Raw genomic sequence first — 19,664 nt, forward strand, 5'->3', positions numbered from 1 at the left:
ACTCACAAACGCTGGCTGAGTAACAACAATATGAACGTTGCACTGAAAATTTCTCTGCCAGTTTCTGCATCCCACGGGGATTCTTCTTTTGTGTTTCTGCACCTGCGGTTCCCACACAAGGTTGCAACATTGTTTGTCAACACTCTCCGATCTTATTTTCTTGCACATTTGACCCTCTGATGTTGTGTAGTTACACTCTGCCGTCTTCCTGTCAAGGCCTGCTGTGTGTGTGTGTGTGTGTGTGTGTGTGCGTGTGTGTGTGTGTGTGTGTGTGTGTGTGTGTGTGTGTGTGTGTGTGTGTGTGGTACAAAGAACATACATTTCCACACTTCTCTTAGCTCCGGGCATCTTAATCTCACATGTAATAGAAATTTGTAAGGGGGGGGGGGATGTTGTGTGGTCACTAAATATGTATTCTGATATATGTTTTTCCACTCTAGCCTCTGGCGAGGGCGGCCGTACTCTCCGTTCCTTCCTTCCCTGCTTGCTCTTTTTGTCTTTGTCTGAAATTTTTTAAAAGCCTCTTTCTTTGCGCTGTCTTCTAATCCAAATTTCAATATGAATATGATCAGCTGGATCATTGACGCAATTGACACAGTCTTTTCGACAAGAAATAGAGGTTCGGGGGAGCCTGGCTGCCCTGATGGAATCATCGCTGCGGGTTACCTGAGGGACTCCTGGAACACGTGGAGGATCATGTGCCTCTCAGCCCTTTCCATCGAGGATGTCGAAGATCTACCTATTTGGAGCTGTGATCGCGGGGCACTTGCTGATTGGGCTGGGCATTGCTCTGGTGAATCGAAAAATCCGGAAGACAATGGCAGCCACTCAAGGGACCCAACGGCCTTTCAACGCCATGGAAGGATCGGGTCGAACTGTGGGAACACAGACTGGAGCGATTTCTGAGTTGAATCGCAAAATGGATCTCATCTTGGAAAAGTTTGCAGAAAAGGAATAATTGATTGGAATTGAAGAAAATCCAGCATGGACAACAGAGGAGATAAATCACTATTTTGTCTTCTCGAAGAAAAAAAACTTTTTTTCTACGATTTGTACTCCCTGAATGGCCTTGACAAAGGAACAGGCTGTTCTGAAGAAAATCTCCTGAAGACTCCTCAAAGATGGACGCTTTAGACTTTCCTTTTTGTCAACAACATCTGTAGCCGAATGTTATCAGCCTCAGTCATACAAAAACATTCATCATCTCTCCCAAGTTAATTGGGCATATACGCACGCATAATCCCCACCCTTGAAATCCACGCCTTCACCACCGCTTAATTCCTCTGGGGCTGTGGATGGCTGAGCGGCGCTATAGAGCGACAGCGGGCCTCCTCAAACCCACCCCTCCCTCTGTTGCAAGTTGGTGTGGTATATGTATGTTTAATGTGTGCCATGCTATGTGAGGTTTTTTTCCTTGGACTCAGTCTAGACCCCTCCTAAGGGTCTAGCCTTAGACTGATATTTTTTTACTCCCCCCCTCTCCTAATGTCACCCTTTTCTCATCTTTTTAAGGAGCGCTGTAAGTGGCTGATCCGCCGGCGGTCTCGTCTTGTCCCCCCCTGTAACGTATGTCTGCTCTTAGCGGGACTGTGCCGAAAATGTAATTTCAGTTCTGATGTGTCTTGTACTTGTTGGAATGGACAAATAAAGGATTTCTTTCTCATCTTTCTTTCTTTCACAGAAAATTAGCCAAAGTCAGCAAGTCCCAGTTTGAAAAATTAATTAATTGTATTTTTTTTTTTAATATAAAAAATGAAAACGGGTCCCACAGACCCGAACACCACACAAGGTATTGTAATATGAATGTATACAGTAATGTGCTGCATCTAGTCAATTCATTGTGAATAAACATACCGTACGCAGGAGCTGGCTGAGCTCTGCTTTGCCTTGTAAGTTGCGAAGACCTGGCGTATTGGGACTGCTGACATTTACCACCAGGTAGTCAGCCAGCGGGCCCAGCACTCTCACCCCTTCCGAATAATCTGCCTTTGCATCCTGGGACTGCTTGTTCTTCCCCAGGTTGATGCCCAGGGGAAGGCCAGCTATAAGCACACACAGAAGAGAGAACAACACAACCAGACTGCGTCATCAGACACAACTAGGACACAGACTGTTAACGAGGTCAATGTTGATTTACTGTGAACTTCAAAGTTTCTCCGACAAAAGAAACGGAACAAGTAAGCAAACCTTTTGTTTGTTCCTGCTGAGCGGCCTCACGCACCTTTAGCCTCTGGTGTGCTTCGAGCAGACCACAGCTGTTGAAGCCATATCTAGAGAGGAGAACACATTCAGTAATTGTACAACATACACACTACACAACTCTAACTACTATCCATCCATTCATTTTCTACCACTTATTCCCTTTGGGGTCGCTGGGGGGCGCTAGTGCCTATCTCAGCTACAATCGGGCGGAAGGCGGTACACACTGTACAAGTCGCCACCTCATCGCAGGGCCAACACAGACAGACAACATTCACACACTAGGGCCAATTTTAGTGTTGCCAATCAACCTATCCCCAGGTGCATGACTTTGGAGGTGGGAGGGGCCTATCCCCACGTGCATGACTTTGGAGGTGGGAGGGGCCTATCCCCACGTGCATGACTTTGGAGGTGGGAGGGGCCTATTCCCAGGTGCATGTCCTTGGAGGTGGGAGGAAGCCGGAGTAACCCACGCAGTCACAGGGAGAACATGCAAACTCCACAGAGAAAGATCCCGAGCCTGGGATTGGATTTAGGACTACTCAGGACCTTCGTATTGATGGACTAACCCCTCTTCCACCGTGCTGCCATACAATAATAATTATGTAGCTAAATGGTTTCGAGACAACGGAAAACAAAGTTGTTTTTTTTTTTTAATGTACAGTACATGGCAAGTCATGACATAGACCTTAAAACATGACTTGCATGAACAACCTAGCAGTGGTTGATTCTCAAACTGGTGGGTCATGACTAATAACTGACCTGTTTTTGCTCAACAAAAAAAAAAACACTAGAAAAAAACCCTTGCGCTTTAATAAGGAAAGACATGTTTATGTGTTACAGTAGGTGGCGACAACGCTGTGGAGCTATTTGAAACCTGCTTTCAAAGAAGACCAACAAAGTCTGTTATTTAAGTTAATTAAGCATTAAATATATTGTGTATGTTTTTCGGATCATGTTTTTTCTGTGTGTTACTAATAGGGATGTAACGGTATGAACATTTCGTATCACGGTATTGTGACCAAAATGATCACGCGCAATATTAATTCCGTGGTATTGTTGATAGTGCTCAAACAGTACTATTTACCGTTTACGACTTTGTGAAATGACATGAAAATACAAGGAAATCACAAAGATTATAATTCATATATAAACCTAAAGCTTAGGTCAGGTTGATTGGACAAAAAAATTGTAAGCAAATGAATGCATAAGAAGGCACGGAAAATAGATTAACATAAAATTATGTTGTGCTAAAATGAATAAACTAAATTCAGGACTTTTTTAAACTAAACTTTAAACAAAATTAAAGCACAAATGAAAATACAGCTTCGCCACTGCAGTCATAATTTTGGTGCTTAAGAAATGTTATCACTTTAACTTCAGACTGTTTGTTTGATATTGTGGTGGAAAACGGAGTACCAATATTTAGCGGCCCACTAAGGTGCGCTCACGGCCCAACAATGGGCCCTATTGTTAAGAAACACTAAGCTATTTGTTTTTTCTGGGGTATTAAAAAAACAAGAATTTACCCCAAACTGAACATTGGGTCACAAAACCTTAATAACGGTGGATTTTGTGAACTGATACAATAGCATACTTGACATCCTTTTGCATCATTTTCCCATTTGAGATATTTGTGATGAAAAAGCTGCGGCCTAAGGCGGTTACTAAGAAAGATACCAGTATTACAACAGGCAGTCGGAGGAAAAGTGTAATTTATATATTTCAATATTTTGGATTGCACTTATTGTTTTACTTACGAGTTCAACTGGATTTGTTTGGATTTTTTTTTAAGATGTCACATCTCATCCAGTTGCTTTTATTCGACTCTTAAAGGGGAACATGATCACAATTTCAAAAGGGTTAAAAACAATAAAACAGTCCCCAGTGGCTTGTTTTATCTTTCAAAGTTTTTTTCAAAATTTTACATCTCCTGGAAAATCCCTAAAATAAGCTTTAAAGTGCTTGATTTCGCTATTTGCGATGCGACTGGCCATTTCCCTGTGACGTCATACAGTGCTGCCAATGTAAACAAACAATGATATTGCACAGCAAAATATAGCGACATTAGCTCGGATTCAGACTCGGATTTCAGCGACTTAAGCGATTCAACAGATTACGCATGTATTGAAACAGATGGTTGGAGTATGAAAATATTGAAGAAGAAACTGAAGCTATTGAGCGAATAGCTATTGACGCTATTCATAGCCATAGCATGGCCGAATAGCTGCGTTAGCATCGCCGGTAAAATGATCAGGACTTTCGCATCTTGTGACACTGGAGCAACTTAAATCCGTCAATTGGTAAGTGTTTGTTTCGCATTAAATGTGGGTATCTAGTTTCAAATGTACATACAGCTAGCGTAAATAGCATGTTAGCATCGATTAGCATAGCATTTTAGCATCGATTAGCTGTTAGTGTTGTTACACCCTCCGACAACACACCGACGAGGCATGATGTCTCTAAGGTTCCAAAAAATAGTCGGAAAAACGGAAAATAACAGAGCTGAGACCCGGTGTTTGTGATGTGAAAATCGCGGGTGTGTTACCTCGGCGACATCACGTTCTGACGTCATCGCTACACGACCGATAAACAGAAAGGCGTTTAATTCGCCAAAATTCACCCATTTAGAGTTCGGAAATCGGTTAAAAAAATAGACGGTCTTTTTTCTGCAACATCAAGGTATATATTGACGCTTACTTAGGTCTGCTGATAATGTTCCCCTTTAAGATATTTCATGTAGTAAAACACCTTTACTGACACATTTTGTTCAAATAATTTGCAGTTTGTGGATAAAAACATATTGCTCCTGAAATGCTCATTGAACTTGTTTTTTTTTCTGGCACTTTGCTTTATTTTGCGCAGCTTCAAATTCAAACTCCACCGACTTTCCAGAACTGCACTGCTTTCAGAAGTTTTGAGTTGAAAATGTCGACAATTGGGGTTGCCGCTTGTCATTAAATGATGACAGTGGGTCCCCCAGCCAAATAAGTTGGGAACTACTGTTTACAGCACTGTAATATTCCTGCAAAGCGTGTTAGCCTTATCATTATGTGGAAGATATACAGCCATGTGCATTGAAATTAAACCGGATAAGCACATTAAATGGTTTGAATGCTAGAAAAATAAACTAATATTTCAATCAAAATATTCAAATCCACTCACAAAGCTGAGAGCTTATTTGCAGTTGAATGCAAATGCAAATACATTTGTTTGAGTAACGAATCAAAGCAAAACAAAGCTCCGAGACTCGACTGGAGTAGGAGGGATTATCCATGAGCCTTGTGTAAAAAAACAACAACATTATAATCTTTAGTGGGTTTCACTTATTTTAATGCTAATTTAACCTAATGTGACTTGTTGGCGTTAGGCTTTCGTGAGAAGCCCAGCAAAATGGAAACGCTCAATTAGCATGCATGAAAGCTGCTGTGGTATTATGGGAACAGTACAGAGAGCATTAAGGCAAATAACTTAAAATGTTATCATACCTTGTAGTCAGATATGATTTCTAAGAATGACAATACTGTGATGATGTGGTTTAAGGACTTAAAACATTGGTAAGTACTTTGTCAGGATTTAAATGTTTTTTGCAAGTTAGAATCCGCAAAGTATTCAGAGCGCTTTACTTTTTCCACTTGTTGTTATGAGGTATTCTACGGACAATACCTCATAATGACAATACACATTTTTTGTCTGCAAATCTAATAAAGACAAAAAAAATAAAACAAATCACGTGTACATAAGTATTCACAGCATTTGCGCAATATTTGCCGATGCACCTTTGACAGCAATTACAACCATTGCTGCATTCATCTTTCTCTCCAGCCTGACTAGTCTCCCAGTTTCCGCCGCTGAAAAACATCCCCACAGCATGATGCTGCCACCACCATTCATCAGTGTAGGGATCGTACTGGCCGAGTTTCCTCCAAACGTGACGCCTGGCGTTCACGGCGCAGAGTTCAATCTTTGTCAGAGTAGTATGGAGAATTTTGTTTCTCCTACTCAGAGTATTTTAGGTGCATTTGGGCAAACTTTTCACTAAGAAATAGCTTCTGTCTGGCCACTATACCATACAGTTGGAGTGGTGCTGCAAAGACGAATGGGCGACACTGCCCAAAGATAGCTGTGCCAAGCTTGTAGAATCGTATTCAGAAAGACTTGAGGTTGTAATTGCTGTCAAAGGTGCATCAACAAAGTATTAAAGAACGGCTGTAAATAAAAAATTCTGGATGCACTGTATACTGTATTTACACAAGGCCTGGGCTATACAGCTGAAAACTGTAATAATAATAACGGATTAGATTTATATTGCGCTTTTCTATTCCTAGACACTCAAAGCACTCACAGAGAAGTGGGAGCCCATCATTCATTCACACCTGGTGGTGGTAAGCTACATCTGTAGCCACAGCTACCCTGGGGTAGACTGACAGAAGCGTGGCTGCCAGTTTGCACCTACGGCCCCTTAGACCACCACCTATCATTCATTCACCAGTGTGAGAGGCACCGGGGGCAAAGGGTGAAGTGTCCTGCCCAAGAACACAACGGCAGATATTTGGATGTCAATAGGTGGGAAGCGAACCTGCAACCCTCAGGTTTCTGGCACGGTCGCTCTAACCACTACGCCATGCCATCCCAAAAAATGTATCACAATATAAGTGTTTTATATCGGTCGATATCGATAATCATTGATATTATGTATTTTTATATTTTTATGACCTACGGAAAAAAAGGAATAGGAGAAAAATTATATAAATACTTTTATTTTTATTTTAAATGTAATTCTCCTCTAATCATTATCCCTTCAGCTATCAAGGTAGAAAATCTAATAAAAGGAAATGTCAACACAAGCATGGAAAAATATCAATGTAAACAAAACTGTAAAATCACATTGAACACTTAACAATAACTTCTTCGAATAAAGATGCGGAAAAAAAGGAATATGTAAGAAATGCTTAATAAATTGTAACAAAAAAGTGCAAAGTGTAGACATATAAACAGATAAACCTGAGAACTACTGTATTTTCTGCAAATTTAGTGCCAAGACTTTATAGAAGTGCTGTAAAGGTTGCGCGCAGCTAGTATTAAATGATAAATGGGTTATACTTGTATGCACGTTTCTACCTTCAAGGTACTTACTCAAAAGGGCTTTGAGACTAAATCCACATTCAGCCATTCACAAACACAATTCCACACTGACGGCGGGAGCTGCCATTCAACCACAACCCATCAGGAGCAAGGATGAAGTATCTTGTTCAAGAACACAACGGACGTGACTAGGATGGCTGAAGCCGGGGATTGAACCAGGAACCCCATCGTCCCCTAGAAGATGGCGCAACCTAATGTGTTAGTTTATACTGTTACCTGATTGGCCGTTAGTGTGTCAGTACCACTGATCAATGATTACTTCCTGCGTTGTTGAGAGCGAGTGCTTTTGTTCATGCAACCAACCTTGCTTCGCTACTTCCGAAATAAAAAATTTACAAACTTTTCATCAAACACATTTTTATTGATATTGATCACGCGTTTATCGTGTTATATATTGATACTGTTTTATCTCCCAGCACGAGATAACATCATACATAGCCCAACCTATATGCAAATTAGGGAAAGCTGTCACATGCATTGCCATTCTCCCTTTGACAATCGACCACCACAAGTTTAATTCATTCCTATGGGTAACACTGGGTGGTGTAAACCAGTGATTCTTAAACTCTGCTTTGCTAGCTCTATCTAGTGGTATGCCACAGATTTGATTCATTATTTAAGTTTTTATTTCCCTACATTCAAACAGAGTCTTACTGTTTAAACTGTGTGTAATGTTACAGTGGCCAAAAATACTTAATATTCTTGTTTAATAAAACATACGCCTTGTTTTTAATGAATACTTAAGCATACTACAGTATTTAAATGTCGGTCATTATAGTGGTACTCGGAGAGCAACTTTTTTTTTTGAGGTGGTGTACCACTGGTCTAGACCAGGGTGCCCAAACTTTTAACCTCCAATGGCCAAAGTAAAAATGGGGCTGGGATTTTAAGCGTACTGCAGCAACATAAATGAGAAGTTTAGATCCATACCGCCATAGGTAAGGTAGTGGAGATCATCACGTTTGATCGATGGCAACTCGTTAACCACGTGACCACGCTATTCATTGTTGTGAGCTTAAAAGATGTCAGAATGAATATGTTTCACATTTGGGAAACAAAAAGGACTCCGCGGGCCCCTGGTCTAGTCACAGCCATCGGATAGCATCACGGGAAAGTGACTACCTGTTGATGATGGCTTGGTCTTCTGCCAGTCGAAACACGCGCGGTTTGGGGTTCCCCTCTTGTGGTTTTGGTGTGATGGTACCGACTTCGACGAAGCCAAAGCCCATCTTGTACAATCCATCCACGGCCTCGCCATGCTTATCGAAGCCCGCCGCAATGCCAACGGGGTTTTTGAACTTCAGGCCCAGGACGTTTACCTCCTATAGACACCAGAACGGGGTTAAAGAGGACGCCGTATTCTCTAGAAGTGTTGTATGCACTTACGAGAGACTCTGGGTCCTTGTAGCGGTTGAGAGGCACCAGACCCAGGCTGATCATTTTCACCCCTAAGACGTGGGCGGTCTCTGGCCCCACAGCTCTCTGTAGCAGCGGCATCAGCTGGTTGGCATAGAAACCTTCATCTCCCACCGCCGTGAGGTACGAGGCAAAGAGAAGGCAGCCTGAGCCGATGACCTTCACCGCCTCTTTAAGCTGCTTCTGTCCAGAGGAAAGATGTGAATGTACACACAGCAAGAGGTTGTAATTCAGCATGTTGTATGTAGGGCTGCAACAACTAATCGATTAAAATCAATTATCAAAATAGTTGGCCATTAATTTAGTCATCCATTTGTTGGATGTATGCAATGCGCATGCGCTGAGGCTTCCCCCCCCCCCTTAAATCATGGGTGTCAAACTCTGGCCCGCGGACCAAATTTGGCCCGCTGTGTATTTTCATTTGGCCCTTGAGGCAATATCAAATTAACATTATAGCTGGCCCGCCGGTGTATAATACCGCATTCACCGCTAATAATCATACTTGCTGACTGTTACAAATATGTGCCACACTGTGAACCAACACTAAACGAGAATGGCATGCAAATTTCGGGAGAACATCCGCACTGTAACACAACATAAACACAACAGAACAAATACACAGAAACCCTTGCAGCACTACCTCTTCCTGGATGTTACAATATAAAAATGTATTATTAGCCTGTGGGAAAAGTTTATTCTGATATTTACCTGAGAAGGCTGCAAATTGAAAAGAGGCATTCAATTTCTATTTAAATTTGATTTGATATGCCAATGCTATTTCTTAATTATTAGTATTATTTGAAACTGGATTTTGCATGTCACTATAAAGTTATATAAGTCTCGCTTGTTCAATATTCAATGCAAAACTTCTTTGGACCCCTATTAAAAGGTTCATTTGTTCAACCTTGGCCCGCGGCTTTGTTCAGTTTAAAATTTTGGCCCACTCTGTATTTGAGTTTGACACCCCTGCCTTAAACCTTTATTTATAAACTGCTACATTTACAAAGAGCTGAAAAACAATAATCAAAATAAGTACAAAAACAATACAAAACGGCGCCGAGGCTACGTCTCATTAGGTGGCAGTGAGCCAGCCAATGATGTGTCATGTGCAGCTCACGTGACCACGCAGTCTCCTTTGGAAACATTCGAAAAATGGCGGAGGGAAACAGTACGGATAGTTCAGCGGAGAAACATCTCGAGGTTATTGCTTCAATGGAGAAAAGTGTACGACCTAAGTCGTCAAAAGTGTCGGAACACTTTCCTTTAAAGACTTCAAAGAAGACATTTCCTACGGAAGGACAACATTGCTTCGGCAGCACCTGAAGAGGAGCCATGGATGAAGGGAAGAACTCACGGTACGTAACTTTTTTAAGTCCATAGTCCGAGTATATTGATCCGTTGTGTCCGTCTTTGTGTGTTTTTAATCTTTTGTTAACGAGGAGATTTTTTTAAGGCAGCGCAGCAGCAACTGTTGTGTAGTAACTTTCAGAGTGTTAGGAATTTTTGGGATAGTGCGGTGACTTCATTTTCTGTGTTGTGAGCCGCAACAGGCATTCCTAAGTTCAGCTTTTTTGTGAGTAACGTTAACGTTATGTCTTTGTTGCAACGCGGGACTGATAATGTGTCTCCGGCACATTTGACTCCGTTTTGAGAGAGAAAAAGCACGTATAAACGTAACGGACAGAAATATCTCAGGTTGGTTTCATAATGGATCAATAAAGCTATATAAATCTATTTAGACTTGAGTGACGTTTTAATATAACTAAACATTATGAAGGTGCTGGAATATTTCATGCTATTATTCACAGACAGCCTAAAGTGAATCCTTTATTATTCAGAACAGAAACGTGTACTTTATCTGATGCAGTTCTGATCTGATGAGTTACATTTATGTGTTGTTATTGGTGTATTCTGCAACTCCAAGCGGTTTTTTTAATATGGTGGCGTATTTGCCTTTTACGTCAGAAATTATTAATTAAATCAACAGGGTATGTATTGAGTTACATGTAAATGATTCTATGTACGTTCATAATATGTTTTTTCTCATTTCAGAAAGAAACAAGGCAGCATTAGCGACTAGTATAAAGGAAAGTGTGCACACCACAGCAAGCGGTTGCACTGACTGATGCTATCCTGAATATGTTGGTAACTGACATGAGGCCACTATCAATGGTGGAGGATGAAGGTTTTAGACAAATTATTCACGTCCTCAACCCAAACTGATGGAGAGGAAGTAAGAGCGGACATTCCATGCAGTGTAGACTGACATAAACCCAGAGCAAAAATGCTCTCACTACTGATGTGTGGACAAGTGTAGCCACGAAAGCCTACCCTGGCAATACATGCCACTACATTGGAGACGAATGGAACATGAAAAGAATCTGCCTTACGACCATGCCACTAGAGCAGGGGTAGGGAACCTATGGCTCGCGAGCCAGATGTGGCTCTTTTGATGACTGCATCTGGCTCTCAGATAAATCTTTGTTGACGTTGCTTAACACGATAAGTAATTAATAATTCCGCTGGTAATCACAGTGTTAAAAATAAACGTTCAAAATATAAAACATTCTCATGCATTTTAATACATCCATCCCTTTCTATGGCACCTGTTCAAGAAGTCGCATTAATGGTCAAAAGTATTTTATTTATCATTGGTTACCTTCACAATAACAATGTTATTAAAAAGAATAAGAGATGTACGCATTTAGTTGTGTGAATTCAGGGAAAGTCCAAATAAAACAGGAGGCGTAGAATTCTCTTGTCAGAGTGTGGGACGACACTGCACAAGGCTAAAGGTCTACGCATTTCTCCTCATTGAGCTAAATAGAATCCAGTCTCTGTTTAATTCCTTGCTTCTTGTCTGTTTAATAAATTTCATCAGTGTTTGAACCTGACAGTTGTATTCAGTGTTAAAAACATTATATGGCTCTCACGAAAATACATTTTAAAATATTTGGTTTTCATGGCTCTCTCAGCCAAAAAGGTTCCCGACCCCTGCACTAGAGGAAAGACATTCAGCATCCAACATTGCAGAAAGGTTGGAATAGGTAATAGCCAGGTTTGAAATTCCCCTAAGCAAAATTATTGCTATTGTGCATGACAAAAAAAATAAAAATTTTGTATCACTTGCCTGGTTTTATTTGGCAAGTCGAAAGAACATGGTGTCCGTATGCTGTTTTTTAAATGAAGTATTGGAAATGATAGAAATGTAGTTTGTCTCTTTTATCCGTCTATTAATCGAAGTAATAATCGACAGATTAATCGATTATCAAATTAATCGTTAGTTGCAGCCCTAGTTGTATGCTGCAGGTGGTCTAATACAGGTCAGGGCCGATAACACATTTTGCCAGACTATATTGACCAACAAATTATTGCAGATGAATGATATTATTGTAAGCATTATTGTGAGGCCAAATTAACCACTGATGTAATGACAATACATTAAGTTAAAGTTCCAATGATTGTCACACCCACACACACACACACACACACATACACATACACACACACACACACACACACACACACACACACACACACACACACACACACACACACACACACACACTAAGTGTGGTGAAAGTAGTCCTCTGCATTTGACCCATCCCCTTGATCATCCCCTGGGAAGTGAGGGGAGCAGTGGGCAGCAGAGGTGCCGCGCCCAGGAATCATTTATGGTGATTTAACCCCCAAGTCCGACCCTTGATGCTGAGTGCCAACCAGGGAGGCAATGGCTCCCATTTTTTTTTATAGTCTTTGGTATGACTCGGGTGGGGTTTGAACTCACAACCTCCTGATCTCAGGGCGGACACTCAACAACTAGGCCACTGAGTAATATTGCAAGTATCATATTTTCCGGAATATGTCGCACTTAAATTATCATAAATATTTTTGTTCAAATAAAAATATATATCTGATTGTCTTATGATTTCAAAGCAATTATCCAATAAATTGAACATAGTAAAAATGATAATAGATATTATGTTAAAAAAAAACAACACAAAAAACAAGCTGCTCTGTCGCCAGAATTTTACCGTAAAAAAAAAATGTATGGTACCATTTTTACATTAACAGTAACACACTGCAAAAACAATAACCGCCATGGAATTTACAATTTAAAAACTGGCTGCTCAGTCGCCAGATTTTTATTGTAAAAAAAAACGTACCGCTTTTCTATAACACCGTAAAAACAACCATTTATTTTACAGTAAAAAAAAAGGCCGCTCGTCACCAGAATTTCACCTAAAAAAAACATTAGTACAATTATTTTCTTTTTACAATAATATGCTGTAAAAAAACATTTTACATTTTATAATAAAATTATGGCGACTGAGCTGAGGGATTGCATATATACTTTTTTTTATACAGTATGTAAAAACTATATATAATGATCTTTTGTGTGTTGTACGGGCAGCCATAACTGTGACGAGAACATGTTTGTAAGAGTCGAATAATGCAATGAAATGTTTGGCCCTGGGCTTCACGGTGGAAGAGGGGTTGGTGCGTCTGCCTCACAATACGAAGGTCCTGAGTAGTCAGAATTCAATCCCGGGCTCGGATCTTTCTGTGTGGAGTTTGCATGCCCCCCCCCCCGTGAATGCGTGGGATCCCTCCGGGTACTCCGGCTAAAGGAGTCTGGGGGCATGCCCCCCCGGAAAAATTTTGAAATCTATGTTAGATTTTGACTCAAAATAGCAGGAAATGCATCCTAAGCTAACAATATTCTCCTGACCAAAATTTCACATTTATTAGCAAATATTTTCATAAAAATTTAACATGTGATGAAATTTTTGTATACAAGTTCACACACATATATCAAATTCTTACACACTTTTGGATTATAGACAAAGTTAGGCCTACTAATGGATTAACCAGAATTCTTCTCCGTAAACTCACTTTACTTAGATGCCTTGCCGATTTCGTGTGGTCAAAGAGTGCCACCTTTCCCCGAGATCCATAGTTCACAATGTCCTTGCAATATAAGCACTGAGCACGTCCCGGTTCATCGCACTTTGCAATGAAATCGCTGATCAGTTCGTCTACTTCTACCATATTGTTGTTAATCTTCACCTTCAGTTTGATAGAAATATCGAGCCATGCCCAGTTCCACTTGTTTGTCACGCCCTTATCGATATCTTTCGCTAATGAAGCATTCCTATCTTGAATAAGTTTAACCATGTCTGAAACTGTTTTGTCAATAAACAAACGTGTTAATTGAGAGCTACTGTGTTTTCTTTCCAGATTAGTCGCCGATAAACACAACCAATATAAACAGAATATGAGTTCAGAAATTGTCACACTAATTGAGGATCAGGGACTAGATATTGTCGGCAAACGACGCGTGCAGACGACTATAACGGGCGATGTCATTGGTTGATGTTGTCAGCTGATAGTAGAGCTAGACAATCTGGTGCCTTCACACGTTGGCATTATATTTTTCGCTGGAATTCTCTGCCTTGTACTGATAACTAAGTCAACGCAGAGACAAAAACCACGAGTACCTATAATTTTCTCCCCAGATTTAAACGATTCACAGAAATGACCGTGGCAGCGCCAAAATCGGCGGAATTCTGCAGATCCGCGGAAAATTCCCATCCCTGATGCACCTGGGGATAGGTTGATTGGCAACACTAAATGGTCCCTAGTGTGTGAATGTTGTCTGTCTATCTGTGTTGGCCCTGTGATGAGGTGGCGACTTGTCCAGGGTGTACCCTGCCTTCTGCCTGACTGTAGCTGACATAGGCACCAGCGCTCCCCGCGACCCCAAAGAGAATAAGCGGTAGAAAATGGATGGAGTTGGTAAATTGTAGCTGTAAATATACTCCTCCCCTCTTAACCACGCCCCCAACCCCCGAAATCGGAGGTCTCAAGGTGGGCAAGTATGGCCAAGCGTTGCTGTGGTAGTGAAGCTGTAGCTCTAGTAACGTTTGGTTAGCTGACTAAATAACGCACGTTCACAAAAAACGTCCGTATCACGAGTCATCTTTCCGTGAAAGGACAGAATAAAGTCAGTGTAGTTTACCTTCAGATGTGCCGCCATGACTTTGCCGCCACTGTTGTTTCCTAACGCGGTCTGAGCATGCGCGTTACCGTCGCACAATAGTTTCAAACAGCATGAATAATATTGTAAATTATACGGCATGGGTATTATTATTTGTCATCAACTCAATCAGTATGTATAAAAAAGGTATATCCACGGGACTACAATTAAAAATAAATTATTTGTGCCTTTTTCAAACACCACAAACCGGTTCCCATATCACTGACGTCACATTTCGGGCCAAGACCCGGATGTCACGACGTCTTACGTGACAAACATTCACTGTTGTTGAATGGCGAAAATATTTAAATTAAATCCGGGACAAGGTGTCTAACGCACTCTTGCTTAAACAAGACTTCGACCCATGCCTCATGCTGTTGTGCCCCGCTTGTTCTTCCGACTCCGAGCACTTCCGCCTGGGCGACGACATTTAAACACGCACGAGTCGCGTTTACGTGCTCTAACCACTAGAGGCCGCTAGATCACACTCAAAACAGGACGTTTATGAAACTGTGGTCAAGACTACTGTGATTCAGCAACATGCCTCTAGATGTCAGCAGAGACCCCAATTGTATTTTTTTTTTTTAAATCGCAGAGCCAACACGGATAGACAGACAACATTAAGGGTCTACTGGAATGAGATGTTCTTATTTAAACAGGGATAGCAGGTCCATTCTTTGTGACATACTTGATCATTTACCATTCATTACCAAGACTTGATTAACATGGAGCCCGACTTAAACAAGTTGAAAAACTTATTTCGGTGTTACCATTTAGTGGTCAATTGTACGGAATATGTACTGAACTGTGCAATCTACTAATAAAAGTATCAATCAATCAATCAATCAATTTCGAGATATTGCCATATTTTTGCTGAAAGGATTTAGTAGAGAACATTGACAATAAAGTTCCCAACTTTTGGTCGCTAATAAAAAAGCCTTGCCTGTACCGGAAGTAGCAGATGATGTGCGCGTGAGGTCACGGGTTGTAGGGCTCCTCACATTGTTTATAATCATGGCCACTAGCAACAAGAGCCATTCGAACAGAGAAGCCGACGATTTCCCCATTAATTTGAGCGAGGATGAAAGATTTGTGGATGAGAAAAGTTAGAGTGAAGCACTAGAAAAAAATAAAATAAAAAATAAATAAATAAAAGGCGACGGCAGTGGGAGCGATTCAGATGTTATTAGACACATTTACTAGGATAATTCTGGAAAATCCCTTATCTGATTATTGTGTTACTAGTGTTTTAGTGAGATTATAAAGTCATACCTGAAAGTTGGAGGGGTGTGGTGACCGCCAGTGTCTCTGATGGAAGCCATGGAGGAGCCAAGAAAGTCGCAGCTGCCTCTTTGACAGCCGCAGGAGGACGCAAGCTCCGCTCATGTCTCCGGTAAGAGCCGACTTACTACCACACTTTTCTCACCGAAACGTGCCGTTTGACATGTGGTAGAGAAACATGTTCGCTTGACCGCTCTGTTCCATATTAAAGCTTCACAACAAACAAAGAAACACCGGCTGTGTTTTGGTTGCTAAAGGCAGCTGCAATCCACCACTTTCCACCAACAGCATTATTCGTTACAGTCTTCATCATTAATTGAACACATTGCAAAAGATTCAGCAACACAGATGTCCAAAATACTGTGTAATTATGCGATTAAAGCAGACGACTTTTAGCCGTGAGTGGTGCTGGGATAAAATGTCCGCTCCAACCAATAACGTCACAAGCACGCGTCAACATTCGCGTCATCATTCCGCGACGTTTTCAACAGGACACTTCGTGGAAAATTTAAAATTGCTATTTATTAAACTAAAGCGGCCGTATTGGCATGTGTTGCAATGTTAATATTTCATCATTGATATATAAACTATCAGACTGTGTGGTCGCTAGTAGTGGCTTTCAGTAGGCCTTAAAAAAGGGCGAAGCGCAGTATTTTAGGATCTTAATCGATAAAAGTTGTATTATTATTTTTAAAATAATATTTATGTATTCATTTCATAGTAAAATCATAATATGGGTCAAGGGGTCTCAGACACGCGAACCCGCGGGCCAATTGCGGCCTGTGAGACGTTATTTTGCGGACCCCACCTTAATATGAAGGTTTAATATTAGTGCAGCCCGCAAATTGCTTGCTCTTTGTTTTTAAAACTGACCATGGACTGGCACCTCATTTTATCTCGGACCTCATCCAGACTTACAATCCTGCGCGCGCTCTGAGGTCCGAGAGCCAGCTCCAGCTCGTGGTGTCCAAGACCAGACTTAAAACTAGGGAAGAGAGAGCCTTTTCTGTGGTCGGCCCTAAGTTCTGGAACACTCTGCCCCTCCATGTTCAAACTACTCCCACAGTGAAGTGTTTTAAGTCTCGTCTTAAGACCCATTTTTATTCTCTGGCTTTTAACACTACGTGAATTGTATGGTCCTCTGTTGCCCTTTGTGTTTTAAAATTTAGATTTCTATTTACTGTTTTAATTGGTTTCACCTTTAAAATCGTTTTTAATCATATTTATTTTATATTGTTTTTCTATTGGTTTTATTTATTATTATTTATTTTTTGTTTTTATTCAGTCATTGGTGGAGCTCAGGATAGTATTTAAATGTTGTTTTTAATATTGTTGTGCAGCACTTTGGAAAAATGTTGTTGTTTAAATGTGCTATATAAATAAAGTGGATTGATTGATTGAAATTTTATATGGATGGCGCTTGACACTGTTGTGTGCGGAGCTGAAGGAATCTAGCAATCATGGTGCGGTATGTGGCTCTCGAGGGCTGAACATTGACGCCCGACGATTCGGTTCGGTAGCTTCCGAAGCACTCCGCCGAAGGACCGAGTGACAATACAAAACTGTGGTGCACTGGACCCCGGCGATGAACCTCTGACAGAGTCGCTGGGCGAATCGGACGTGTAACACGTTAGTCGTGATGTTAGCCCGTTCGGGGCTAACTGTGCTAATGTAACTGCTATTTGGGTCCATAATGGCTCTTTCAACGTTCTGGGTTGCCTACCCCTGCGTTATTGGAAAAGCGGTAAATGAGTGAAAGCGACAGAAACGTTGCCATGGAGACGAGGGTTTTTTTTACGTGCCTGGCTGCAGTCACACCGGCACACCTGTCCGTCAGTAATAACAGTCCCTGATAACCTAGACCAATTCAAACCCTTATTTGTTTTTTTTATTGTTTAATTTGCATTGCCTCACATTCCTTAATTCTCATTTTGTTCATTTATATTTATTTATTTATATTTGGATTTTACTTTATGTTGATAATCAAAATAAGGACCCTTTAAAAAGATTAATTTTTAAAGGAATATTTTCTTGCGGCCCAGCTTCACCCAGACTCTGCATCCAGTGGCCCCCCAGGTAAATTGAATTTGAGACCCCTAATATAGGTACTGAGACACATGTTGTTGTTTTGTTTTGTTTTTTTTGTTTTTTTTAAAACAACCTTATTTTGAAGGTGTTGCAGCGGAAATTTTGCGGCGGTGTTGCGCCACAATCGTTTACATGTCGGGGAAACTGCTTGCATTATTATATATTTTGATTACATTACATTATGAATATTTTGATAACATTATACTGTGTGAATGTGAGTGTGAAAGGCCTACTGAAAGCCACTACTAGCGACCACGCAGTCTGATAGTTTATATATCAATGATGAAATATTAACATTGCAACACATGCCAATACGGCCTTTTTAGTTTACTAAATTACAATTTTAAATTTCCAGCGAAGTATCCTGTTGAAAATGTCACGGTATGATGATGCGTGCGCGTGACGTTACGGATTGTAGTGGACATTTTGATCCAGCACCGATCCCAGTTTTAAGTCGTCTCCTTTAATCGCATAATTACACAGTATTCTGGACATCTGTGTTGCTGAATATTTTGCAATTTGTTCAATTAATAACGGAGACGTCAAAGAAGAAAGCTGTAGGTGGGAAGCGGTTTATTGCAGCTGCCTTTAGCAACACAAACACAGCCGGTGTTTCCTTGTTTACATTCCCAAAGGTGAAGCTTTACTATGGAACAGAGCGGTCAAACAAACATGGTTCACTACCACATGTCAACCCGCAGATTTCGGTGAGAAAATGGTGGCAATAAGTTGGCTCTTACCGTAGACTTGAGCGGAGCTTGCGTCCTCCTGCAGCTGCGGACTCTCTTGCCTCCTCCCACCAGCTGCCCCCGACCGTCGGATGCTTACACCATGGAGGAAGGGGGAAAAAAAAAATCTCAGCCCGGCTGCCTGCGCCTCGTCGAGAAACGTGGCTTCCCTCGGAGACTCTGGCGGTCACTACACCCGTAGCCACACCCCATCGACTCTCAGGTTGTACAGGTACGACCATATAATCTCACTAAAACACTAGTAAAACAATAAACTGATAAGGGATTTTCCAGAATTATCCTAGTAAATGTGTCTAATAACATCTGAAACGCTCTCACCGCCCTCGTGTTTTTTTTTCTTTTTTTCTAGTGCTTCACTCTCACTTTCTTCATCCACAAATCTTTCATCCTCGCTCAAATTAATAGGGAAATCGTCGCTTTTTCGGTCCGGATCACTCTTGCTGCTGGTGGCCATGATTGTAAACAATGTTCAGATGTGAGGAGCTCCACAACCCGTGACATCACACGCACATCCTATGCTAGTTCTAGTAAAGGCAAGGCTTTTTTATTAGCGACCAAAAGTTGCCAACTTTATCGTGGATGTTCTCTACTAATTCCTTTCAGCAAAAATATGGCAAGAAGGTGAAATGATGAAGTATGACACATAGAATGGAGCTGCTATCCCCGTTTAAATAAGAACATCTCATTTCAGTAGGCCTTTTACCTACTACAATTAATTCAAATTTGCAAAGCAACAAAATCTTTTT

The 19,664-nt window shown here is 41.0% G+C and overlaps 1 protein-coding gene across 4 annotated transcripts in view; it reads right to left on the bottom strand.

Annotated features, from left to right (window-relative positions):
* Positions 1 to 19,664, bottom strand: part of dhodh (dihydroorotate dehydrogenase) — a 69,413-nt gene that overhangs the window by 13,185 nt on the left and 36,564 nt on the right. Inside the window, exons 1-5 of one of the 4 annotated variants that reach the window (XM_061887721.1) lie at positions 14,783 to 15,195; positions 8,731 to 8,940; positions 8,467 to 8,666; positions 2,188 to 2,270; positions 1,855 to 2,042 (exon numbers count right to left, since the gene is read on the bottom strand). In XM_061887721.1, the coding sequence (XP_061743705.1) occupies positions 1,855 to 2,042; positions 2,188 to 2,270; positions 8,467 to 8,666; positions 8,731 to 8,940; positions 14,783 to 14,902 (801 nt within the window). In that variant the 5' untranslated portion in view covers positions 14,903 to 15,195. Of the gene's footprint in view, positions 1 to 1,854; positions 2,043 to 2,187; positions 2,271 to 8,466; positions 8,667 to 8,730; positions 8,944 to 14,782; positions 15,196 to 19,664 lie in introns of those variants that run through there. The other 3 variants (XM_061887720.1, XM_061887723.1, XM_061887722.1) reach the window with 3 other exon arrangements.

Source organism: Nerophis ophidion, linkage group LG25, assembly GCF_033978795.1.
Source record: "Nerophis ophidion isolate RoL-2023_Sa linkage group LG25, RoL_Noph_v1.0, whole genome shotgun sequence".
Classification (NCBI taxonomy): Eukaryota; Metazoa; Chordata; class Actinopteri; order Syngnathiformes; family Syngnathidae; genus Nerophis; species Nerophis ophidion.